A 26,170-nucleotide genomic window follows, 5' to 3' on the forward strand; every position below is an offset into this window, starting at 1 on the left:
CACAGCGTTCATGGAGGTCTCCTGTGTCCTTTCCTGATCTGTGCTCTTCCTCCATGATGCAGAGAGTTGCAGCAGTAGGGCCATGGCAGGGGTGAGGAAGATGTCTCTCACAGTGACTCATCATCTAGCCAGCCCAATCAAAGGATTCATGCAGGGTCAGAAGCTGAGTAGGCCCAGTTAAGCATCCCATATCTTCAAACCCTGTTCTAGGAGGTAACAGACCATACTCAATCCCAGAAACAGAGCTGGAGGCCACCTCACTTCCTTCTCCAGCAGCACCTAGAAGAAGCACTAGGATAATTGGGAAGAGACCCTCAGCTAGAAGTATCAGGGAATACTTGCTATGTTGTGCTTCAGGATTTTCTCCCTTTGGTCACAGAAACAAGGAAAGACTTGCTTAACTATAGGACCTTTCATGACTTCAGGGTGACCCAAAGTACTTTATAGCCAATGAAGCTGAGGTGAGAGTGATTGCCCTTGACATCAAGGCAGCATTTGTCCGAATGTGGCATCAAGGAGCCCTAGCAAAACTGGAGTCAATGGGAACCAGGGGGAAACCTCTCCGCTAGTTGGAGTCATTAACTAACACAAAGGGAGATGGTTCCAGATGCTGGAGATCAATCATCCCAGTTCCAGGACATCACTGCAGGAGTTCCCCAGGGTAGCGTCCTCAGCCCAACATCTTAAGCTGCTTCATCAAGGACCTTCCTTCCATCATAAGATCAGAACTGGGGATGTTCACTGATAATTGCACAATGTTCAGCACCATTTGCGACTACTCAGATACTGAAGCAGTCCATGTCCAAATGCAGCAAGACCTGGACAATATCCAGGTTTGGGCTGACAAGTGGCAAGTAACATGCAAGCCACACAAGTGTCAGGAAATGACCATCTCCAACAAGAGAGAATCTAACCATCACCCCTTGACATTCAATGACATTACAACACTCAAACTCCCACTATCAATATCCTGGGGATTGCCGTCGACCAGAGACTGAACCAAGCTAGCCATATAAGTACATGGGCTACAAAGCAGGTCAGGGGCTAGGGATCCAGTGATGAGTAATTCACCTCCTGATTCCCTAAAGCCTGTCCACCATCTACAAAGCACAAGTCAGGAGTGTGATGGAATACTCCCCACTTGCCTGGATGAGTGCAGCTCCAACAACACTCAAGAAGCTTGACACCATCCAGGACAAAGCAAACTGCTTGATTGGCACCCCATCCACAAACATTCACTTCCTCCACCTCTGACTCACAGTGGCAGCAGTGTGTACCATATACAAGATGCACTGTAGGAACTCACGAAGGTTCCTTAGACAGCACCTTCCAAACCCATGACCACTACCATTTAGAAAGACAAGGGCAGCTGACTCATGGGAACACCACTACCTGGAAGTTCCCGTCCAAGCCACTCATCATCCTTACTTGGAAATATATCACCGTTCCTTCACTGTCGCTGGGCCAAAACCCTGGAACTCCCTCCCTAACAGCACTGTGGGTGTACCTACACCACATGAACTGCAGCGGTTCAAGAAGGCAGCTCACCACCACCACCTTCTCAAGGGCAATTAGGGATGGGCAATAAATGCTGGACAAGCAGGTGATACCCACATCCCATGAATGAAGAATTTAAAAAAAGTATTCTTTAAGTATAGTCACTGGTGATGTAAGAAATAAGGCATTTTAAGGATTTGCTTTAAGTTAAATTAAGTTTGGAAAAGCTTAGCATCCCCTTTGCAGTTACAGGCTGGGAGAAAGAAGGACTGCAATGTTATCAAGCTCACCTAATTGATAATAAGTAGTCATTAAAACCATTACCATAACAATCAGTGACAGTAGCTTGTTGACCCAGTTTGACATCGAGAATATGTTAAGTCATTTTCCGGGGGTTAAGAACAAGAGAAAAAAAACCAAAGAGAAATAAAGTAACAGTTTTTTTTCTTTATATTCACGCTTGGGATGTCGGCATTGCTTCAAGTCAAGTTTTATGGACTTTTCCTGGTTGCCCTGACAGGTTGCTGTGGGCCTTTTTCTTGACTGCAGCCCATGTGTTGCAGTTGCTCCCACTCTGTAATTAGGGAGAGAGTTTCAACATTTTTACCCAATGATGGTGAAGGAATGGCTGATATTTGTCCAAGTCAGGAGGGAAATTTGGAGGTGATGTTGCCCTTCTGAGCGATGGAGTGAGAGTTTGGAGAGGTGACCCAAAGATTGGTCAAAAATGAGTTTTGAGAATATTTTTAAAGGTCAAGAACTAAGTAGAAGGGGAAAAGTTATGTAGGGAATAACAGGAGAAAGGTCATGGCAACTGCTCAGAGTGATGGGTTGAAGAGAGGACAGTTACACAAAACTTTATGAGAGGGTCAAAGAGTGCAAGAGAGGATTTACAAAGAGCATGGATGATGTGACAGGGTTCAGGTATGTGTGAGTAAAGGGTTAACCCTAATGGAGAATGTGACTGTTCAGATATGTGTGAGTAGAATAAAGGGTTAACCCTAATGATAGCATGTGCAAAAAGGCTATGTCACTCACTGAGAGAAGATGAGGGAAGAGCATCTCAGTGACCAGTTCTAGTTATGCCTTGATCTTAATTAACCTTTGTGAATAGTTAGGATATAGATAATATTTTTTGTGCAAAGACCATTGCCTTCAGCTAGATCTTTTCTGGAGTAAGAAGCCAACAAATCCCGAGACCTAACCACAATAACAGTGTGCAACTAATCTTTAGCAATATCACTATTATCTCTTTGGATCACAAGGAAGTTCCTATAACTGAACTTTAAGTACATCCATCCAGAATGTGCCTAAAGACTCCAATTGGTTGTTAAAAGATCCCAGGTTTTTTGCCCTGTTCTATGATGTTTTGTTTTGATCCCTCTTTAGAATGAACAACTTACTGATAACAAGCTAATTTCGTCTTTTTACTGTTTTGAACCTCTGATCCCTTAAATTACATTCAGAATTTCATGCAAAGTTACTTTCTAGCATTACCTTTTCCAGATTGATTACAATCTTACAAATCTATAGAAAATCACCTCTGAGATGCTTCATTTAATGGACAAAAAGAGATCAATTTTCTTTGTTCTCTGCTTAAATTCGGACTTCTACACAAACCTCTTTTCAGCAGTGCACTTGATGCCTCAATGTCTTCCACATGTCTCAATGTCCAGAACTGGACCCATCAGGATTCATTCTCTTGGCTTTATTGATTGTTGTTCTGGCACTGGTTGGGCTGAACTTCCAGTCGACTAAGGTACCTGGGTTTCTTTAACCTTCACCTTGACCATTCACCCCCATTCATGGAGTTCGTGTGTTTCCCATTTCTCCTTCCTATGTGTATTACTTTACACTTGTCCAAGTTAAATTTCACCTCATCTCAAAGAAGCTCCCATTATCTCCTCCATTACAAAAGTTGCCCTCAGAAAGACTGAATTCCTCTTTTATATCAAATATTCGTTGTCTATTAATGACTATTTACTTGCGACAGACAGGTTGTGGTGGCTGAGAAGTTTGACACTGGATTAAGTTTCTGTTGAAACATAGAAATATAATATTTATGGCATAGAAGGAGGCCATTAGGCCCATCATGTCTGTGCTGCAAATCATTGGTGGGCATTTGGATTTGAGGATCCACCCCAGGAGCAGGCCAGGCTGGAGGGTCTGCCCCAGGAGCAGGCCAGGCTGCAGGGTCTGCCCCAGGAGCAGGCCAGGCTGCAGGGTCTGCCCCAGGAGCAGGCCAGGCTGCAGGGTCTGCCCCAGGAGCAGGCCAGGCTGCAGGGTCTGCCCCAGGAGCAGGCCAGGCTGCAGTTTAAGCCAGAGGGCGGCCAATTTGCCCCTCGCTTTTCTGATGATTGCCTTGCTGCCCTCCTCGAGGAGGTGGCAGCACAGCGGGAGGTGCTGGTTCCCCAGGACAGGAGGAAGAGGCCCTCTCCCACATGACAAAATGTGCCTGGGAGGAGGTGGAGGAGGTGGTGAGCTCCTGCGATGTGGTGCGGAGCACCTGGATCCAGTGATGGAAGCGCTTCAATGATTTGTTGTGCTCTGGAAGGGTGAGGACCATGTTGGCATTGGGCATTTAACCCAGCAGGTAACCTTAGCCTTTGAGGCCCCCCCTCAAGTCTTACTGTCATGAATGCACTGATTCATGTTGGGCATTTGTGCCCATACTTACATCAGCCTCAGTGGTTCTTGAGGAGATGGGTTCTCCCCTGCACCATGTGTTGCTCTTAGTCGCACATGACTAGTCTTGGGACATCCTGCAGGAGAGGTAGCTCAGCACATACTCAGAACTCCAACACGTGTCCTATTCATGGTGATGAGATTGTGGAAGGGGAGCCTCAAGTTCTCGTGGCCAAGAGCCGTCTGCTGCCCTCAGCGCCGCACCTAGTTGTGCCTCCTTCCCATGGGTGCTAAGACCATGTGTTTCCTAAAGTGATGTATGCAGAATGTGTCCAACGTGGCCGTTGGGGGGGGTTTGGGAGCAGTCGTACTATCTTTTTGTGACTGATCAGCAGTAGTGTGGAGAGGAGGCATTGGAGGCCTGGTATAGGTCACTGTGGATGGGGTGTGGCGTGCGCATGCAGAGTCCATGTGTGATTAGCCACAATGAATGGACTTCTCTGTTTTTCAGGAGAAGAATGCTCACAATGCCTGTGAGTGTTTGTGGACTGGAGGCGGCCAGGCCCAGCTCATGATTTTGAGCCGATTTGAGCAGGAGGCCCTGGAGCTTGAGAGGCGCCATGTGCCCAGGTCTACAGGTGTCGGTGAGGCTGGTGTGGAATGGCCAGGTGTTTGAGGTCAACAGTAACATCCGCTCTGCCTTTCCACCATCCATAGCACTGATGATTGTTGAATTGTTATAGCAACATTGCTCATTCACAGACTGATTGAGTCAGATGTGTGAGTCATAGACAAAGGTCCCTTGGCCCTTCGAAGATGCGCATGTCAACCACCTTCCAAAGTCGCCTTATCCCATTTCTGACCACTATCCCCATGGCCTTGTCTGCCATGGCATCGCAACTACACATCCAAATGCTTATTACATGTTAGGGGGGTTTCTGCGTCCACCACCCTTACAGCCAGTGTGTCCCACATTACTGTGTGCAGAAGTTGCTCATTACCTCACCTGTAAACCTCATGCCCCTTACCTTAAATCAATGCCAACAGGTTACTGATTCCTCCACCAAGGGGAAAAGTTCCTTTCTGTCGACCTTATCTAAGCCCCCCATAATGTTATAAAGCTCAATAATGTCACCCCTCAATCTCCTCTGCTCCAGGGAACATAACCCCAGTCTATGCTGTGTCTCCTCATAACTTCAACTCTCCAGCCCAGCCAGCATCCTGGTCAGCGACCTCTGCACTCTCTCCACTCCAATCACATCCCTCCCGTGAAGTTCATATCACAACTGCATGCAGAACTATGGCTGTGGCCTAGGCAGCGTTTTCTGCACTTGCAACATGACTACCCTGTTCCTATATTCTATTCACCGGCTAATAAAGGCAAGTATGGCATTTACCTCCTTAAAAGCTTATGTACCTGTCCCGCTACCTTAACGGGCCTGTTGACATGCCCAGCAAGGTCCCTCTGATCCTCCTTCCTTTCCCCGGTCCTACCATTCCTCGTGTATTCCCGTACCTTGTTTGTCCTGCCCAAGTGCATCACCTCACACTTATCCACATAACATTCCATTTGGCATTCCTTAGGCCATCTGACCAGCCCGTCAGTATCCGCCTGTAATGTTTGGGTCTCCTCCTGACTATTTGCCACCCCACCAATATTCGTCTCCTTAGGTTCTGGAAGGTTGGGCGCATAATGAGCCTGAGGGAAAGGGATGAAGTGTGTCACTGTGTGCACGCTAACTGATCCATTGTCCTTGTTCGTTTCTGCATCATCAGAGACTGGTGACCAGGCCCTATTGCACTAGACCCCTCTCACACCTGAGGGCCCTCACTTGCATCACACCATTTCTGCGAGGCAGGAACCAGCGCAGATACTGGCACATCGATGGGAATTGCAACATAATATTGCAACATAAATTGCAACATAGTATCCTGGGGCACAGCCCTGAGGGCACTTCACAATCGCTGGAGGAGCTGGCAGAGACAGAGAGTGCCGATGGTGCCAGCAGTCGGAGGACTGCAGGGGACCAGGAACATGCTCAGACGGTGCATGATGATGGGCCTCTGGAGTCGTCTGCAATGCAGCAGCTGCAGGAAACGCGACTGAGTGTGCAGGAGCATCTGGAAGTGTTGCATGAGAGGATGCTGCGCTTGTGGAGGAATCACCCAGAGCATCAGTGATGCAATGAGCCTCATGGCAGAGCGTCATGCTTCCTCCATGGAGAGAGTGGCGACTCTCGTGGAGCGGGGCTTTCCAGGAGAACAAGCAGCTTCTCCTGGGGTTACGCTCGGACCTGCAAACCCTCACAGCGCCAGTGGCCACAGCTGGTCATTGCCAATGTGGGAGATGGTGTTGGCTTCAAGCTTCCCAACTCATTACCCAACCATCGACGGTGAGCAGGGAGGTCTGGGCCGACCTCACATCTGTGGAGCAGCTGCCTGTCATATCTGCAGGCTCCTCTCAGGGCGCTCCGGATGAGGGCACCAGCTGCTCCGCCCCTCTCCCAGTGACCACTTCATCGGGTGAGGCTGTGACAACTGGGGAGGTGCCAGCCATGGACCTGGCAGCTCCCTCCCAGGCGGGGCCAGCACAGGCTCCACGGGCCAGAGGACGGCCGCCAAGGTCATCAGGGCCAACAGGACAGCAGAGTCAGCAGGCTGTCTCACACGCCACTCCGAGCAATGGGGCAGCACCAAGACGTAGCACCCGCAAACGTAAGCATAAGGCACCTTAGGCACTCCACGGGTTTCTCACTGGTGCTTTTGTGTTGGCCTGAGATTAGGGAATTATTATTTGTCTTTGGTTGAAAAACGTTTTGCTTTCATTTTGTTGGACCATATGATGGAGAAAATTAAAACCAGATGTGTCACCATGGCTGAGGGTGGCTCCCTTGTGCTGCATTTGTATGTTTTACAGACACATCATGAGTGTTTGAGTGGACATTGAGGTTTATGTCCAAAGCCCTTAGTTGCAGCTGATGAAGTGGCAGATTTAGCACTTAGGTGCTGAGTATGGAAGCGCCAGGCAAGGCCGGTCCTCCTGATCCATTTGTGTGGCTCTAGCTGAAGGTTTGTTGGATTAAAGTCTCCCAGTTGTCCCTGCCACCTTGGTGTAGTCCCAGGTCAGCGTTCAGCCCCTCATCATTGCCCTGTGCTTCCTCATCCTCAGACTCACTGCTGGACTCATCGTGTGCAGCCGCAAGCACTGCGTCAACTTCTTCATCGTCCACTGCATCCCCCCTTTCCAGTGCAAGATTGTGCAGAGTGCAGCATGCTACCACTATCACAGAGACACAGTCTGGGGGGTACTGGAGTGCGCCCCCTGAGCGCTCCAGGCATCGGAAGTGCTTCTTGAGAAGACCGATGGCTCTCTCCACCACAGCCCTTGTGGAGATGTGGCTCCTATTGTAGTGCTGCTCAGCTTCTGTTCTTGGATGGTGGAGAGGGGTCATGAGCCACCTTCTGAGGGGATAGCCCTTGTCACCCAGCAGCCATCCATCCAGCTGGGCCAGAGCACTGAAGAGCTCCGGCACCTGGGAGTGTCTGAGGATGTAGGCGTCGTGGGAGCTGCCTGGGTACCTTACACAGACTTGTAGAATCAGGATCCTGTGATCACACACTATCTGCACGTTCATGGAGTGGAAGCCCTTCCTGTTGATGAAGGCACCGGGCTCACCTGCTGGCGCCTTGATGGCCACATGTGTACAGTCTATAGCACCCTGGACACGGGGGAAGCCAGCAATGGCCACGAAGCCTCTGGCTCGCTGCGTCTGACTTGCCTGGTCCCAACGAAAGTGGATGAAGGTCAATGCACGCCTGAACAGAGCGTCTGTCACCTGCTTGACACAAGTGTGGACAGCTGATTGGGAGACACCGCAAACATCACCCACCGAGCCCTGGAAATGCCAGTGGCATTGAAGCTGAGGGCAACTGTGACCTTCAGAGCCACCGGCATGGGGTGTCCACCCACACAATTAGGAGAGATCTCAGGGCCAATCACCTGCCAGATGTAGTTGACTGTCTCCCTTGAGAGTCGGAGCCTCCTTCGGCACTGCACCTCAGTCATACTGAGGTAGCTGCTTCACTGCCTGTATACCTTGACAGCAGGATAATGGTGTCTTCTGCGGCCCCTTCCACCTTGGACAACCTTTTGGCCCTGCGCCCCTTGTGCCTGCGCCTGTCCTCCCAAAGGTGGCTCCCCTGGAGGCTGATTGTCCACTCCTGGCTTCCTCCTTATTCTATTCCCCCCTTCCTCCTCAGAGGAGCTGCCTCCAGTGGAGATGTCAGAACCCATACCCCAAGGCTAAAGAGAGGCCTCCGGAAGGCTGCAGGCCTGATAAAGATTCCTGACTGCAGAGTGGTGAGCTGAAGGTTAAAGGTACAGAGAAAGCTGCTGGAATTCGTTCTGAACTGCTACAGATCACACAGGCAAGTTTAAAAACTTCCTGCAACAAATACTCACAGACCAGATTGACAACCCCACTGAGCCCTTTTATCCCGCCGTGAATGATTTAAAAAAAAAAGTCTCACCCTCCTGCCCGTTGCACGGGCGCCTGAAAGTTGGCGTTGATTGCCGAGTTAAGGGCCTTAACAAGCCCGTTAATTAATTGCGGGTGCACATCGCACTTCATCGCGCACCTGCCCAGTGAAATATCGCAATGGCGCAGTGATGTCAGGATGCTCGCCCAACGTCACCACATGTCATTTTACACTCTGACGTGTGGGGCCCCTGCACCTCAAGCAGAAAATTCTGTCCTTAATCCCCTCAGAGCAACTAAGGTTGGATGATTAATGTTTCCTTGCCTTGTCTACAACCCAGGACAAATAATAATGAAACAGAAATGTGTCCAAGACTGCAGTGCTAGTCTTGTATGTGGTACACAACTCATCTCCATTGCCATGATTCTTATCTCTCTTTATTATGGGAATTGGTCATTTGAACTTTCCTCTGAAGCCTGAAATTTGCCCTCTTATCTCGTCCGAATCTTCCAGTGAGTGAGATTCACTGTCGGATTGCCACTCTGCTCCTATTTTTTTACACCAAGTTGGAGTTCCACATTTCTGGCCCAGACGTCTGAACTGGGCCTGTTCAGAAACGTAGAGCTTGTCTGTCCTTGGAGTCCTTTCTCAGGCAAGATGGTTGGGAGAAGCCAAGACATGCCCCCTTTTTGCAGCATGAGCTGTTGTATTTAGTTAAGTCTTCATTCACTAACGCAGTGAAAAACTCTGGGACATTTAAATAGCTTTTCAATGTGTTAGTGAATGAATGTGAGTGAGAAAATGGTAACATTGAGGTAAGTGGGTAAATGGGTACGGTACCAGCTGGGCAGGGTATCATAGTGGGTAGGGTGGCAACTTCTGATGGGTCTTGCAACGCATCCTCCAACCATGAGAGACTATAAGACCTTGGCCATACCTCCTTCTTCCTGATATCCATATTGTCTTCAAGTCAAATTGGTCTAGATCTTCCTTTCCCCAAATGGTCATGCTCCAGAGGTACTTCAGGGACCCTTCGGAAGTCCCAAAGCAAGGGAATTGCCTGGGAAGTTTCAACTCCTGATGGGCAATACCCGTGTGTCTGGAGCTCTCCAAACCCTGTGTTGACATTGGAGACTTCGCATGGTTCTGACTCACGTAGCAGAATAGTTACCCAGGAAAAGTTAGAAGGATTAAAATCAGTTGTAACTCATTGGTTACTATACTACTGGCCCCCTGAATTCCCACTGGACCCTTTGAGTACCCCACCGGACTACCCCCTCCCCCACCTCTACCTACCCCACAACATCCCATCCTGACTACCCCCCCCCATGCCTGACTATACCCGAACCACCAACCTCCCCCATAGACTCCTAACCACCAGACTACCTCCCCGACCACCCAACTACCCCTGCAACCCCTGACTACCCCTGACGCCCCCCCCCACCCTCCTGATCCTCTCAACCTTCTCACCCACTTACCTGCAACCTTACACCCCTCACCCATTTACCTGCCACCCCTACCCATTCACCCACTCACTTGCCACCTTACACCCTTCACCCACTTACCTTAAACCCTTACCTTCTCTCAGTAGCTTCTCAAAGTGCCTTTGGGAAATTTAAACTTACTAGAACGCGGCACCTAGTGTCACAAAAAGGGTATGTGGATTGGCTCCCTGCAACGCTCCTACACAACGAAGGAAGGGCTCCAGGAGCAGGTACATTCCACATTTCTCAGAAGGCCCAGTTCAGAAGTTCAGCTGAGAAATGTGGAGCTCCAGTGCAAGGTAAGGCAATAGGAGCAGGGTGGCAATCCAACGCCGATTGCCACTCTTCAGAAGATTCGGTCCATTATATCTTGCTTCTTCTTCCTCTAAGCCTCGAAATTGTGGACCTCTTTACATGCTCAAACCCTTTGTCTTCATTCAGTCCAGAAACTTGCAACCTAGGTCACCTATTCATGGCTTAATTCTTGATTTTTTTTGAACCTTATTCCTTCCCAACTGTTCTGTCTTTTGGGTCTTTGTTCTATATTGGAGTTTCTTCATTTCAACTGTCCCACTTTTCATTTCTTGATGCCCCCCACACTGATGCCTCCACACTCTTCATTCTATGTCTCTCTTGCTCATTTTATCATTTGAAATTTCCCTCATTCCCTTTTAGCCTTCTCTGTTCCCTCCCTCTCCCTCATACACTCTTTCCTCTGTCATATTCTTACTCTGCAAATGCCTTTAGCCTTGTTACATATTTCAATGTAATTTTTTTTCTACACCCACAGAGAAGAACTCATCCAACCACTGGGTTTTTAGCTGTCACACTGGGCCTGAACTATTGCGGTGAAGTCCACGTGGCTGGATTTGGTTATCCACTGAATCAAAAAGACGGACTGATTCATTATTTTGATCAGCTGAAAATGAGACAGATGTCTGTAAGTATCAGATGGAAACGATCCCTGTGGATGGTTTCATGTTCTACCTTACTGCTGCTGCTTGTAGCTACTCCTACCAGGATATCTGCTGCCATGGTATGTCACACTTATCTGTCTTGCATCCACTATAATTGTGAAATCCATCATCCAAATATACCTAGGCCGACCCCTCTTCCTGCTGCCCTCCACATTGCCCTCTGGAAGGGATCTTTGTAGCTTCTCAGCTCTGATCAAATGGCTGAAATACTGACAGTTTCTTTGCTCCGTGTCACTTTTTGGAGTTCTTTTTGGTTTTGCAATTTCAGGCACCTCTTCATTTCGTCTCATAGTCCGTATATGGAATTTTAAGCATCTGTCTTAGCATTCACTTTTCAGAGGCCTGTATTGACTTCCAGAGATCTTTCATTTCTTGTTGTCCAGTGTACAAGAAAGCAGGAAGAATGGAGCACGTTATGATTTTGTTCCTTGTTACAAGCTTGAGATTTCTTGGTGTTAACACATCCTTCACCTTCATGAAATTACTTCTAGCTACCTCTATCCTTCTTCTCACTTCAACCATGCATCTACCATCTTCAGTTATTGTTTGTCCTAAATAGATTTGTCTACTTCTTAAAGTGTGACGCCATCCACTTCAATCTTCGCTCTTGTTTCTTCTAAGGTATTCCTTCTACCATTGCCTCTGGCTGGACAAGCATTTATTTCCCATCCCTAACTGTCCTTGAGAAGGTGGTGGTGAGCTGCCTTCTCGGACTGCTGCAGTCCATGTGTTGCTGCTAGAAGGGATTTGCATGATTTTGACCCAGCAACAGTGGAGGAACAGAGGTACAGTTCCGCGTCAGGATGGTGTGTGGCTTGGAGGGGAACTTGAAGGTGGTGGCGTTCCCAAGCATCTGCTGCACTCACTTCAATAGTTTGTAGAAGGCAGAGCTGCTGCAGCTGATCTGATCTCCTTGTCAAAACCTTGGCAGCCACCTCACCAGCACTTTAACAATTGACTGACAGACGCCCTGGAGAAACAGCATAAGCAAACATTTACAGCATTTCTCTGGGAATACTGTCAATCTTCTGCTCAGGTTCAGCTGGGAGATTGAGGAATTTCTGCAACAATCCTACCCCACTGCCTTTAAAAACCCAACAAATTTCTGTGCAAGTTGGTCAAAGAAATTCAAGAATGTGGATACTTCTTTTGTCCAAATATTTTTTTCTAAACTGGACTCAGCTAAACATATGTTTTTAAAATGCTCTTTCTGTCAGTTGAATGGGTTTGGAACACAAAGCCGCTACTGAAGAGCATCTTCAATAATGCCAGTATCAATCCAGCCTCCAGTGAACAGTAACTCAGTGCCCAGTGTTGCTTTTAGATTTACCAGCCTTGCTTAATTGGATGTTTATCTAGGCCTAGCTGCAATGGGTAGCTCTTCACCCCTGAGTCAGAAAGTTAAGGGTTTGAGTCCGACTTCAGAGACTTGAGCCCCATTTCAGAGACTTGAGCACATAATTCAGCCAATAGAGTACTGAAGGAGTGCTGCACTGTTGGAGATGCCATCTTTTGAATGAGACATTCAACCAAAGTCTGGTCTGCCCTCTCAGGTTGATGTTAAAAACTCCCATGGCCTTATTTTGAAGAAGAGAAGGGAAGATCTCTCCAGTACCCTGGCTGATAATTATCCCTGAAGTAACATAACTGAAAAATCAGACGATCTGGGCATTATCACATTGTTGTTTGTGGAGCTTGCTGTGTATCAAGTTATGTGTCTTCTACATTACAGCAGTGATTACACTTCCAAAGGATTTGCCTGTAAAGCACTTTGGGTTGTTCTGAGACCATGAAACATGAAAGGTGCTGCACAAATGCAAGTCCATTTCTTTTCTTCAACTCAAGTAAGAGGATACACAACAAAACAGATCTTCATAGACCAGAGATGGGGTCGTGCCCCCTGCAAACTAATAATTTGCTTTGTTGCTCACATATTATTTGTTTGGCAGTAATAATATTCATCATAGTGTAGAATGTAAGTGTAACTATATCCCAGTTTGTTAATTTACTTTGCCTTCATCTTTCTAACAATTACTTCAGGATTAATGTCAACCATTTTGCTTGATCAATTACTGGAGCAAAAGAGGTGAATCCATCCAACAGAGAACTTCCTTGGTGTTTGAGATTGCCTTTGGGATGGAGGTAGGCATTGGTGATAGAGCTGAAGTGGGCAGGTTCTTTCAGGTCTTGGTTCAGGTGAATCCCATGGATGCTCATCTCTGTGACAGCTGCATGCACCACTACTGACCAAGCTGGCTGAGTCCTAAATGACATAGCCGCTAGACTGGGCCTGCAGCAGGTGGTGAGGGAGTCAGCAAGAGGAGAAAACATACTTGATCTCATCCTCACCAACCTGCCTGTTGCACATTCATCTGTCCATGACAGTATTGATAGGAGTGATCACCGCACAGGCGTTATGAGATGAAGTCCCGCCTGCACATTGAGAATACCATCCATTATGCTGGGTGGCATTACCACTGTGCTAAATGGGATTGATTTTGAACAGATCTAGCAACTCAAGACTAGGCATCCATGAGGAACTGTGGGCCATCAGCAGCAGCAGAATTGTACTTGAACACAATCTGTAACCTCATGGCCCGGCATATCCCCCAATCTACCATTACCATTAAGCCAGGGGATCAACCCTGGTTCAATGAAGAGTGCAGGAGGGCATGCCAGGAGCAGCACCAGGCATACCTAAAAATGAGCTGCCAACCTGGTGAAGCTACAACACAGGACTACTTATGTGCCAAACAGTATAAGCAGCAAGTGATAGTCAGAGCTAAGTGATCCCACAACCAATAGGTCAGATCTAAGCTCTGCAGTCCTGCCACATCAGTTGTGAATGGTGGTGAACAATTAAACAACTCACTGGAGGAGGAGGAGGCTCCACAAATATCCCCATCCTCAATGATGGAGGAGCATAGAGCATCAGCGTAAAGATAAGGCTGAAGCATTCAAAACAATCTTCAGCCAGAAGTGCCAAGTGGATGATCCATCTTGGCCTCCTCAGGAGGCCCCCATCATCATAGATACCAGTCTTCAGCCAATTTGGTTCACTCCATGTGATATCAAGAAATGGCTGAAGGCACTGAATACTGCGAAGGCTATGGGCCCTGACAATATTCCGGCAATAGTACTGAAGACTTGTGCTCCCGAACTTGTTGCACTCCTAGTCAAGCTGTTCCAGTACAGCTACAATATTGGCATTTACCCGGCTATGTGCAAAATTGCCCAGTTATGTCCTGTACAAAAAAAAAGCAGGACAAATCCATCCTGGCCAATTACCACCCCATCAGTTTGCTCTCGGTCATCAGTAAAGTAATGAAAGGGGTCATCAATAGTGCTATCAAGCGGCACTTGCTTAGCAATAACCTGCTCACTGATGCCCAGTTTGGGTTCCACCAGAGCCACTCAGCTCATGAGCCTTGGTTCAAACATGGACAAAAGAGCTGAACTCCTGAGGTGAGAGTGACTACCCTTGGCATTAAGGTCTCATTTGACCAGGTGTGGCATCAAGGAGCCCTAGCAGAACTGGAGTCAATGGGAATCAGGAGTAAAACTCTCTGCTGGAATCAGACCTAGCATAAAGGATAATAGTTGTGGTTTTGGAGGTCAGTCATCTCAGCTCCAGGATATCACTGCAGGAGTTCCTCAGGGTAGTGTCCTCGGCCCAACCATCTTCAGCTGCGTCATCAATGAACTTCCTTCCATTATAAGGTCAGAAGTGGGGATGATCGCTGACGATTGCACAATGTTCAGCACCATTTGCAACTCCTCAGGTACTGAAGCAGTCCATGTTCAAATGCAGCAAGACCTGGACAATATCCAGGCTTAGGCTGACAAGTGGCAAGCAACATTTGTGCCACACAAGTGCCAAGCAATGACCATCTCCAACAAGCAGAATTCAACTATCGCCCCTTGATGTTCAATGGTGTTACCATCACTGAATTCCCTACTATCAACATCTTGGGGGTTACCAATGACCAGAAACTCAATTGGACGAACCATCTAAATACTGTGGCTACAAGAGCAGATCAGAGACTCAGAATCCAGGTGTGAGTAGCTCACCTCCCCACTCCCAAAGTCTGTCCACCATCTACAAAGCACAAGTCAGGAGTGGAATACTCTCCACTTGCTTGGTGATTGCAGCTCCAAGAAGCTCGATGCCATCCAAGACAAAGCAGCCCCATGATTGGTACCCCACCCACAAATATTCACTCCCTCCACCACTGACACACAGTAGCAGCAATGTGTACTATCTACAAGATCACTGCAGGAACTCACCAAGCCTCCTTAGGATGCATCTTCCAAACCTACAACTGCTACCATCTAGCAGGGCAAGGGCAACAATAATTTCCCCTCCAATCCACTCAACATCCTGGCTTGGAAATATATTGCTGTTCCTTCACTGTCACTGGGTCAAAATCCTGGAACTCACTCCCTAACAGCACTGTGGGTGTGCCTACACCGCGCAGGCTGCAGTGGTTTGAAAAGGCAGCTCACCACCACCTTCTCAAGGGCAATTAGGGGTGGGCAATAAATACTGGCCTAGCCGGCGATGCCCATATCTCATAAATGAATTTAAAAATTGGTTTATACAAATGGAACAGTGTCTTTGGGCTGGGGTGGTTGTCGGCTGGAGGACGTTATAAGATTAGGGAAGGGAAATCCCGTGGAGGGACTTAAACATTAGGATGTGAATTTTAAATCTGGGGCATTAGGGCACCAGGAGCCAAAGTAGGTCAGTAGGTCAGGGAGCCCAGAACTGATGGCGACTGGCAGTAGGTGTAGGATAGGATATGGGCAGCAGAGCTTTGGATGAACCAACATTCATGAAGGATGGGTGAATGAATCACAGAGCATCACAGAATGAGACAGAACAAAAGGAAACCATTCAGCCCATTGTGCCTGTGTCAGCTCTTTGATAAAACCATCCAATGATTATAGAAATAGGAGGTTAGTCCAGATGAATGCATGGCTGGGGAGATGGTGCAGGAGGGAGGGCTTTAGATTTCTGGGACATTGGGACCATTTCTGGGGACGGTGGGACCTGTGCAAGGTGGACGGGTTGCACCTGAACCGGAAAGGGACCAACATCCTTTTGGGGAGGTTTGCTAGTGCTGTTGGGGAGGGTTTAAACTAACTTGGCAGGGGGATGGGATCCTGAGAGGAGTGTTCAGCAGGGGGAGATGCACAGCCAAAATTAGAAGAGAGACCAAGTGAGTCTGGAAGGCATAGAAATTATAGGCCAGTTAACACAAGGGAATTTGGCAAGGTTAGATGGTATTTATTTTAATGCAAGGAATCTGGCGAATAAGGCAGATGAGTTGAGGGCACAAATTAACACATGGAAGTATGATATCATTGCTGTCACAGAGGCATGGTTGAGAGAGGGGCAGGATTGGCAGCTCAGTATTCCAGGATATAGGGTCTTCAGGTAAGACAGGGAAGGAGGTAAAAGAGGAGGGGCTATCGCAATATTGATCAAGGAATCAATTACAGCAGTAAGGAGGGATGACATATTAGAAGGTTCCTCAAATGAAGCCATATGGATAGAACTTAAAACCAAAAAAGGAGCAATCACATTGCTTGGAGTGTACTATAGGCCCCCAAACAGTCAGAGAGAAATAGAAGAGCAGATATTTAGGCAAATTTCAGAGAAGTGTAAAAATAATAGGGTAGTAATAGTGGGGGATTTCAACTTCCCCAACGTTAACTGGGTTAGTCATAGTGTGATAGGTTTAGAGGGAGTGGAATTCTTAAAATGCATCCAGGAGAGCTTTATAAGCCATTACGTAGAAGGTCTGACAAGAGAGGGGGCGGTCCTGGACTTAATTTTAGGGAATGAAGCAGGGCAAGTGGCAGAGGTATCAGTGTGGGAACATTTTGCAGATAGTGATCATAATGCCGTTAGATTCAAGGTTGTTATGGAAAAGGACAAGGATGGTCCAGAAGTCAGAGTTCTAAACTGGGGGAAGGCCGATTTTAATAAGATCAGATATGATTTGGCCAGAGTGGGCTGGGGGCAGCTACTTTTAAATAAATCTGCGTCAGATCAGTGGGACTCATTCAAGAAGGAAATAGGGAGAGTACAGGGCCAACATATTCCAGCAAAGATAAAAGGTGGGACCAACAAATCCAGGGAACCCTGGATGTCAAGGGATATACAGGATTGGATAAAGAGGAAAAGGGAGGCTTATGGCAGATACCGAGGGCTCAAAACAGTGAAAACCCTAGAGGAGTATAGAATGTGTAGGGGGGACCTTAAAAATGAAATTAGGAGGGCAAAAAGGGGGCATGAAGAAACATTAGCAGGTAAAATAAAGGAAAATCCAATTTTATTTTATAAGTACGTTAAGAGTGAGAGGGTAACTAGGGAAAGAGTAGGGCCCGTTAAGGACTATAGTGGTAATTTGTGTGTGGAGCTGGAAGACGTAGGTAGGATTCTAAATGATTACCTTGTGTTCACAACTGAGAGGGACGACATGGGTATGGAAATCAGGCAGAAGGACTGTGATATAATTGAAGAAATTAGCATAGAAAGGGAGGTCTGGCAGGCTTAAAAGTAGATAAATCTCCAGGCCTGGATGAAATATATCCCAGGCTGTTGAGTGAGGCAAGGAGGGATATAGCAGGGGTGCTGGCAATAATTTTCAATAGCTCTCGCCACAGGAGAGGTGCCAGAGGACAGCCAATGTGGTACCGTTATTCAAGAAGGGAGGAAGGGATAGACCAGGGAACTACAGGCCAGTCAGTCTAACCTCAGTGGTGGGGAAGCTATTGGAAGCAATTCTGAGGGACAGAATTAACCTACACTTGGAGAGGCAGGGATTAATCAAGGACAATCAGCATGGTTTTGTTAAGGGGAGCTCATGTCTGACCAATTTGATTGAATTTTTCGAAGAGGTGATCAGGTGTGTAGATGAGGGCAATGCATTTAAGTAGTCTACTTGGACTTCAGCAAGGCTTTTGATAAGGTCCCGCATGGGAGACTGATAACAAAGGTAAGAGCCCGTGGGATCCAAGGTAATTTGGCAAATTGGATCCAGAATTGGCTGAGTGGCAGGAAGCAGAGGGTGATGGTTGAGGGATGTTTTTGTGATTGAATGCCTGTGTCCAGTGGGGTTCCACAGGGATTGGTGTTGGGCCCCTTGCTGTTTGTGGTATATATAAACGATTTAGACTTGAATGTAAGAGGGTTGATCAGTAATTTCGCAGATGACACAAAAATTGGTGGGGTGTTAAATAGTGAGGAGGATAGCCTTAGATGACTGGAGGATATAGATGGGCTGGTCAGGTGGGTTGATCAATGGCAAATGGAATTTAATCCAGATAAGTGTGAGGTGATGCACTTGGGCAGGACAAACAAGGCACGGGAATACATAATGAATGGTAGGACTCTGGGAAGTACCGAGGGTCAGAGGGACCTTGGTGTGCATGTTCACTGGTCCCTTAAGGTAGTGGGACAGGTAGATAAGATAGTTAAGAAGGCATATGAGATACTTGCCTTTATTAGCCGAGGCATAGATTATAAGAGCAGGGAGGTTATGCTGGAACTGTATAAAACGCTGGTTAGGCTGCAGCTAGAGGATTGCGTGCAGTTCTGGAATCCACGTTATAGGAAGAATGTGATGGAACTAGAGAGAGTGCAGAGGAGATTCACTAGGATGTTGCATGAGCTGGAGAGTTTTAGTTATGAGGAGAGATTGGATAGACTGGGGTTATTTTCCCTGGAGCAGAGGAGATTGAGGGGGGACATGATTGAGGTGTTTAAAATTATGGGGGGCATAGATAAGGTAGACAGGAAGGAACTTTTCCCCTTGGTGGAGGGATCAATAACCGGGGGGCATGAATTTAAAGTAAGGGGCAGGAGGTTTAGAGGGGATGTGAGAAAGAATTTTTTCACCCAGAGAGTGCTGGGAATCTGGAACTCACTGCCTGAAAGGGTGGTAGAGGCAGAAACCCTCATAACATTTAAGAAGTATTTGGATGTGCACCTGCTATGCCACGGCATACAAGGCCTAGTACTGGAAAATGGGATTGGAATAGTTCGGTAGCAAGGGTTAATGTGGGACTGGGGAAACAGTATCACCCACATTATGATGTAGAGAGAGTCTAGCAGAAGCCAGCATAGTGATAGTAACCAGTCAGGGCCATGTCTTGGAGATATATTTAATTATATGTTACTGATGAACACTTAATGTTCAACCATGCAGGCCTCAGAGCCACTTAGTGAGACACTGAACAAGCCCTTACAAAATGGTGGCAGCGAATGAAAAAGCCCAGAACCCAAAGAAGCTGGTAAAGGACCCGGAATCTGAAAAACTAAAGGAACAGCACCCTGACCTGACTGCAGTGCACTTGAACTGAAGACCCAGCTGGTGATCGCTTTAAAAAGAAGCTCCATTGCAGACATGGGGGCTGAAGGGCAGAACTAAAATGCACACTGCATCTAAAGGACTCCATCAGAACATGTAGCAAGTCATTGTGGGTTCCCACTGATTGCTGAGTCAAAGGACCAAGCAAAGGTGAGCAAAAGTTCAGTCCTAAGGTTGAACTAACCTTTACAAGTCTTCAGGCTCTTTATCAGCCAGAATAGTCCGTTTTGATAATCACCACTGTCAGCCCGGATTCAGAGTTGGTGTCATACCATGTGGCGGCCTAGCTCCATGAGAAAAAAACAACATTTGAAACCTCAACCAAAGCTGGGGATCATCTCAGTCACCTTAAAAAAAAACCTCCAAAAACTTTCTAAAGGGTCTAAACTTGTGACTTAAAGAATTGCTGCTGTTTGGAGCCCACCAAAACCCGACAAGCACAGGAATAAACATTGAAAAAAGCTGTTAGTGCAGCACCATCTTTAAAAGTACAACAGCGTTTGAAGCTGTACTCCCCTGTGCTGAAAATAAAACAGCCAAGGATAATAAATCAACTCTCCCAGGTCAACCTGAGCTAATGTAAGGGCCAGACCAGATGCAAAATTGGGGCATCTTGGAGAAGAACATTCTTAAACTTACTGGAGTACATCAGGATTAAGTAGGAAATCAGAGTAAGTCCAAGTTAATGTGTTTTTATACTTGTTTGGTGAACCTGCTGATGAGATAATCCTAATGCAAGGCATTGATGAATCCTCAGCTGGCTTTAGTGAAATATTAGAAGCATTTGGCAACTATTTGCATCTTCACGTTGTGGAGCATGCAGAACTTAAAAAGAGGGATAGAATACTCCAAATAAAGTGGCACAAGGGCTCAAGGCAATAAACAAGCAAACCACACGATGGTGGAAAACCATGTCAGTACAATGAAGTGAACAAGCCAAAGAGTTTAGAGCAGAGGAAAAAGGAGGCTGAGAATCAGCTGGAAATCTCAGAAACAGATCTTTTTCAAATGGCCGACAGATTACCCAAACTGCACCAGCAGGTGGCAGTGCTGAGCCAGCTAGCTCTGATTGGAGAGAAAGTGGTAGAGAGTTCCAAGCTGCAAGCTGATATTGAAGCCTTGAGTCACACAATTACAGAACTGAAACAAGGTAAACCTTTGCCGCAGACAGACCTGGCTAACAGTGAAACTAAAATGAAGGACAAAGACAAAGCTCTGCTGCAGACAGAGAAAGAAAAGACAGAAATAAGGTCAGGAAATGTAAATCTGACTCTGGAGGTCCAGGAACTAGAAGGAAAAGCACTGGATGCCTCAAACTTACTGAGAACCCTTGCGTTGTTGAAAAATGACATGGTTGAAATGTAAATCAAGAACCTAGAATGTCAGGGGAAAGCTGAACAGTTGCAGGAGAAAGTAGAAGTTCTCACAAAGGAGTGTGAAAAGTCTCAGAGAAAAAGAGAATTAAAAGTACAGATGTGAGTTTGAAGGACAGCACACAGGAATTAGGCCTTTCTGAGCAAAAACTGTTCAGTGTAGAGAACCAACTTTTATGTAAGAAAGATGAGTTTGCCGATGAAAAGCAAGAGCTGACAAGAACACAGGAAGTAGAACACTCAAAAGAGTGCTTGAAATGCCTAAATGATAACCTTGTGGAATAAACTCAACAAAGGTAAATCTTCAACTGGAACTTGATGAAATTCAACTATCGGAAATCTCTATTAAGTATCATGAAAAATGCCTGGAACAGAAAAAGGAATTACTGATGAATCAGAAAAGATGGTTGAATGCAGAAGTAAAAGCCAAAAATGATTAAATTCTTGAACTTCGATCCAATTGAAGACCGTGAAAGATAAGATGTGCAGTATGGAAGAGCAAATCCAGATTTTAAAAGGAGGAAAAGAAAATTCTAGGGTACAGACTGAGGACCTAATGAACAGATTGAACGAGGCTAAGGAGCAGTCAATGACCATAGAAGAAAGGTTCTGAAAGGAACTGAATGCCCAGGCGAAGTTGTTAAGTTTGTACAGGTTGAGAATCCTTTATCTGAAACCCCTGGGGCCGATTGCCTCTTGGTATTTGGATAGTTTTGGTTTTCAGATATATAGTTAAGATGGATAAGACGATGTGGACTCATAGCTAATATTGAGGAGTTGGAGGAAAGGTTTTATGTCCCTCAATGGTATGTCAAACAGCTTATGAAGCAAAGGAAAGCAGCCTCAGGCAGACCAGAGTTGGCTTTCGTACCTGTATTCCCAAAGACTTGCTGATTCCATTTGATTCTCGGGGGCAGCATTTATTTGGTTGAACTTAGTTGCCATGACAGGGTTTGGGTCAGAAGCAAAGACTCTCACAGTAGCTATTATCAAAATAAGGCAAACAGCTAGACTTTCGGCACTAAAAATCGGGTGATGTTCGTGTTGGCTCGAGTCGTGTTGGCTCCGGTCAGGGACTTCCTGCGCTAAAGGTCGCTGAGGTACAAAAAAAGAGTTGTTTTTGGATGTGTTTGGTTTTCAGATTTTCGGATAATGGAGACTCAAGTTGTATAAGGATTCATAAAGATAACTGAAGCAAAGACAACTGAACTCACCGGCATTATTGCTGAGCTAAATGAAAAGATTAATAAGCTTGAAAAAGAATTGGAAAATAAGAGAGTGAATAAATATTTGGGTGAAATTCTGAAACAAGTGGAAATGAAGGCTCCATTTTTGAAATGTCAACTTTCAGGAAGAACATGGTGGACCCCATGGAAAAAGAAAACCCAAGTCCACTCCACAAATGAATGGAGCGAACATTCCCTCTGGAAGGAATAGGACAAACTCATAGCATCCGAACAAAGCAGATGGGTTGTCGATAAAGCGAAACACAACTCTGAGGAGCATAAAAAGCGAATCAGATGGAGATACCTAAGTATCAGAAAAACAGAATACTACAATTTCAACTGCAAACCAACACAATCTGCCCAAAGCAACTGAGATTACCACTCCTCTAAACACGACAAAAAAAGATCTGGACGAGTAGTCAAGTCTCCGGACCATTTGACTTTATAAAGTCAGAGACCTTGGGGGAGGGGGGGTGAAGGAGTAGCATGGTAAGATTGTTTTGTAAATATGTTTGGTTAAAAACTTTGGGGGAGGTGTAGTATAAGGGCATTTGGCATAACAAGGGTTTATGTGGGACTGGGGAAACAGTACGTTATGATATAGATAGTCTAGCAGAAGCCAGTATGGAGATAGGACCTAGTCAGCGCTATCCCTTAGAGATGTACATAGTTATGTGTTACCAATAAACACTTAATGTTCAACCACTGAACAAACCCTTACAACACATTGCAACAACTCACCAAGATCATTTGATAATATCTCCCAAACTCAACCAGCTGGAAGAACAAGGGCAGCAGATGCATGGAAATATCACCACTGCAATTTCCCCTCAAAGCGACACACCATCCTGATTTGGAACAATATTGCTGTTCTTTCACTGTCGTTGGGTCAAAATCCTGGAACTACCTTCCCAACAGCACCGTGGGTGTACCTACACCACATGGACTGCAGCAGTTCAAGAAAGCGGCTCACCACCACCTTCTTAAGGGCACTTAGGGATGGGCAATAAATGCTGGTCTAGTCAGCGATGCTCACAGCCTCTGCAGGAATAAAAGTAAATTATTTATCTGCAAAAGTTTGGCAGTCATCATCTCAAAGGCAAATGGTGATTCCTAACTCACTTTAACCTCCTGTGTCTTATGTACTTTTTCCATGCCAACCTTTTAAAGCCAGTTTAAAAATGTACCTTGGATCTTTTTATGCACACAGCCTGCTCTGGTGTAGTTCTGGTAGACCTCCTCTTCAACCTCTTTAATGCCTTCCCATCCTTCTGAAAATATGTTGTCCAAAATTACTCACAATATTCTGGCCAGGGACTAATCGGTAATTTATAAAGTTTTAGTTTCTCATAGCTGCTTTATTTTCTCAGCCGGGAACATGAGCTTTTATTCCTCTGATTCCCTGGTCTCTGGTTGTCTTGGTTACTCTTCAGTCTTTGTACCACTTGTACTTTGAAGTTATAGCCAACTTAATCATTCTGATTCCTTTTGCTTTTCAGAATTCTGTGCACAATGTCAACCATGAACAGCAGTTTTTGAAGAAGCTAAAGAATGCTGGAGTTATCAAATATCTCACTTAACCACAGTAATTCTATTTACATTTTGGAGATGACTGGCTTTTAACAAATCTGCTGGGAATTTAGATTTTTCTTGTACCTATACCCTCTCCTCCAGCACTGTCAGAATCCCACCACAGCATGTCACTCTTTCCACCCTGCTGCCCTGTTTCCAACTTTGTCTGGTGGAGGTTGTCTTGATTTTTAAGCAACAATTGCTGATAGCTGTCACATCACTGAGACAAACTTGATGAATTCCATATTTTGTTAATTTAATTTAAATTCCACCAGCTGCCATGGAGGAATTTGAACCCATGTCCCCAGGGTATTAGCCTGGACCTCTACATTACCAGTCATTATCACCACATTACTATCTCCCCTATGAACACACAAGAGCAAAACGTGTGCAAGAAAGAACTGCCTTTCAAGGAGAGGAGACAGAACATTCGATTCTGAACATTCATGGAGCAACACGTTGGGAAAAATTCTCCCCCCTTTGGGTGTGGGGGAGGACGTGCGGCAGTGGGCGCAGGCGGGAGCACTTCCGATCAGCGCCTCTGATTGGGGGCATGCCACCATTTTATGCAGGTGGGCCAGTTAAGGCCCGCCCAACGTGACATCCACCAGGAAGCTCTGCGCGTTCCCTGTGCGGGTGGGGTGGGGGGTGGGATTCTCTCAGCCCAGAGCGCGCTCTTTTGTGATCTCAGGGAGATCAGTGCAAGAGCGCACTGATCTCCCTGAGGCTAAGTGCTGCCTCAGGGTGATTGGCTAGGAATTAAAATTTTTAATAAAAATGATAAAAAGGTTCCCGGCCATGGGCATGAGTTAGGACATGTCCATAACTTTTATTGAAAGATTTGATAAAAATTTAAATACCCTCATGAAACCTCATGTGGATGAGGTTTGATGCTTTTTCTTAAGCCTGCCAGGGCTCCCGGCCTGTCCGCCAACCTTAAGAGTTTGGACGGGCAGGTCCATTAATGACCTTAATTAGTTTTTCAATGGCTTCAATCGGCCATTGACAGGTCGGTGGGTGCACAGCTGACTCAGCTGCACCCCCGCCAGAATGAAAATGGAAATGGCGCTGGCGATGTCGGGAGTTCCACCCGACGTTATCCCGCGTCATTTTACGCGTCAGCAAGCGGGCCCCACCTCCGCTCGCCGACCAAAAGATCCTGCCCTTAATGTACTCATACTGCTGAAGGTTAACAATAACTTCACATAGTAAAAGGTGGAAAATAAGACTCCGTAAGTTAAACAATTGACCTCTGCTTATTAGAAACTCCAATGTTTCTTTAACCTTCAGAAGGAAGGAATATGAAGGAATATTTCCTGACTCTCAGGCATCCAAAGAAACCTGTGCTCATTAAAATTGGAAAAGAAGTGATTTGCATTTGGAATAAAAAGAAAACAGAATGACACTGAATAGCCCAGTTACGAGAGGATCGTGGAATGGCTGAGTGGCTGCAGAAATTGGCCTTATGATTGTTTTTTGATGTTCCAGTTCAGTTTTACCAATGGCATTGCTCATTCAGAGAACATTGTGTCATTGGGAAAAGATCAGCAGTGTCCAGAAAAATTCCCAGAAAAAAAATGTGCTTTGATGTGCAAGTGATTGATGAATAGAAAAGCTGTCAATTCTGTCTCCCAGGAAGTTAGTGGAACATGAGCTGATCTTAGCCCATTGACACCTACTCCGGGGGAAGATGACTGATTTACATACAGGTGCCTTTAAATGAAGGTTTCTTAGCTGCAGCAGGCTAAATGGCCTGCGCTGATGTTAGAAACAATCTGTAATTCATAGGCAAACAAGTATGTACTCCAGTAGATAAAAGTTTCACGCAATGCCTCCATCTCAGGTGAAAGCATATTTAAAATCTTGGTGATTTGAGATTGTGTGCAGTACATTTGGAATTTTTTTCTCCGAAGAATCAGTTGCTGATGGATTGACAAATGAAGGGACGGCTGGAACTGAAAATTGAGCCCTGTGTGAAACTGCAGGCTCTACCTCTTGATCCTGAACCAACTTATGTCAAGGCATTTGTGGTAAAAGTGTGAGCTTTTTCTATTCAGAAGATTGTTCTCCAAGCGGATTGCAGAAAGGGAGAGATCCATTTTGGGACTCATTGTTTCTCCAACATGGCTCTGTTGCCAGGATTACTCCTCCATTAGTCGCTTTTCATGTTTTCATCCACCTGCCCCCGCCCAGGTTATTATGAAGCTGGTGGATGTTGATCATTCTTCTCTGAATCTCTGTTTGAAATGGGCACAGGAAAGGCAGTTGGACTTAGGTATAGTCAAATTTGCACATCTTGAAGAACCAAGCATTGAGGTCAGTGGTTGGGAGCATTAGCACATCAATAGCATTACATGTATATAGCAAATAGCACTAATTCTCTGAATTTAAGTAGTCAGTCAGAGATTAAGAAAAGTAAATATTAAATGTAATATATTGTGATATTTAACGTGTTTTTTAAAGGTGGTGTCTTGACAGATAGAGCAATGGGACCCCTGCACTGGAGGATGGTACGTATTGCAGTTGGCCTGTCTCAGCCTACTTCCTCCAGTGCTG

The 26,170-nt window shown here is 46.1% G+C and overlaps 1 protein-coding gene across 4 annotated transcripts in view; it reads left to right on the plus strand.

Annotated features, from left to right (window-relative positions):
• Nucleotides 1-24,361, plus strand: part of LOC121269718 (CMP-N-acetylneuraminate-beta-galactosamide-alpha-2,3-sialyltransferase 4-like) — a 162,911-nt gene extending 138,550 nt beyond the window's left edge. For 3 of the 4 annotated variants that reach the window (XM_041174567.1, XM_041174565.1, XM_041174566.1), the window contains exons 11-12: nucleotides 10,876-11,025; nucleotides 23,542-24,361. In XM_041174567.1, coding sequence (XP_041030501.1) covers nucleotides 10,876-11,025; nucleotides 23,542-23,622 — 231 coding nt within the window. In that variant the 3' untranslated portion in view covers nucleotides 23,623-24,361. The remainder of the gene's footprint in view (nucleotides 1-10,875; nucleotides 11,026-23,541) is intronic. The other variant, XM_041174568.1, reaches the window with a different exon arrangement.
• Nucleotides 24,362-26,170: the final 1,809 nt, after the last annotated feature.

Source organism: Carcharodon carcharias, chromosome 25 (assembly GCF_017639515.1).
Source record: "Carcharodon carcharias isolate sCarCar2 chromosome 25, sCarCar2.pri, whole genome shotgun sequence".
Classification (NCBI taxonomy): Eukaryota; Metazoa; Chordata; class Chondrichthyes; order Lamniformes; family Lamnidae; genus Carcharodon; species Carcharodon carcharias.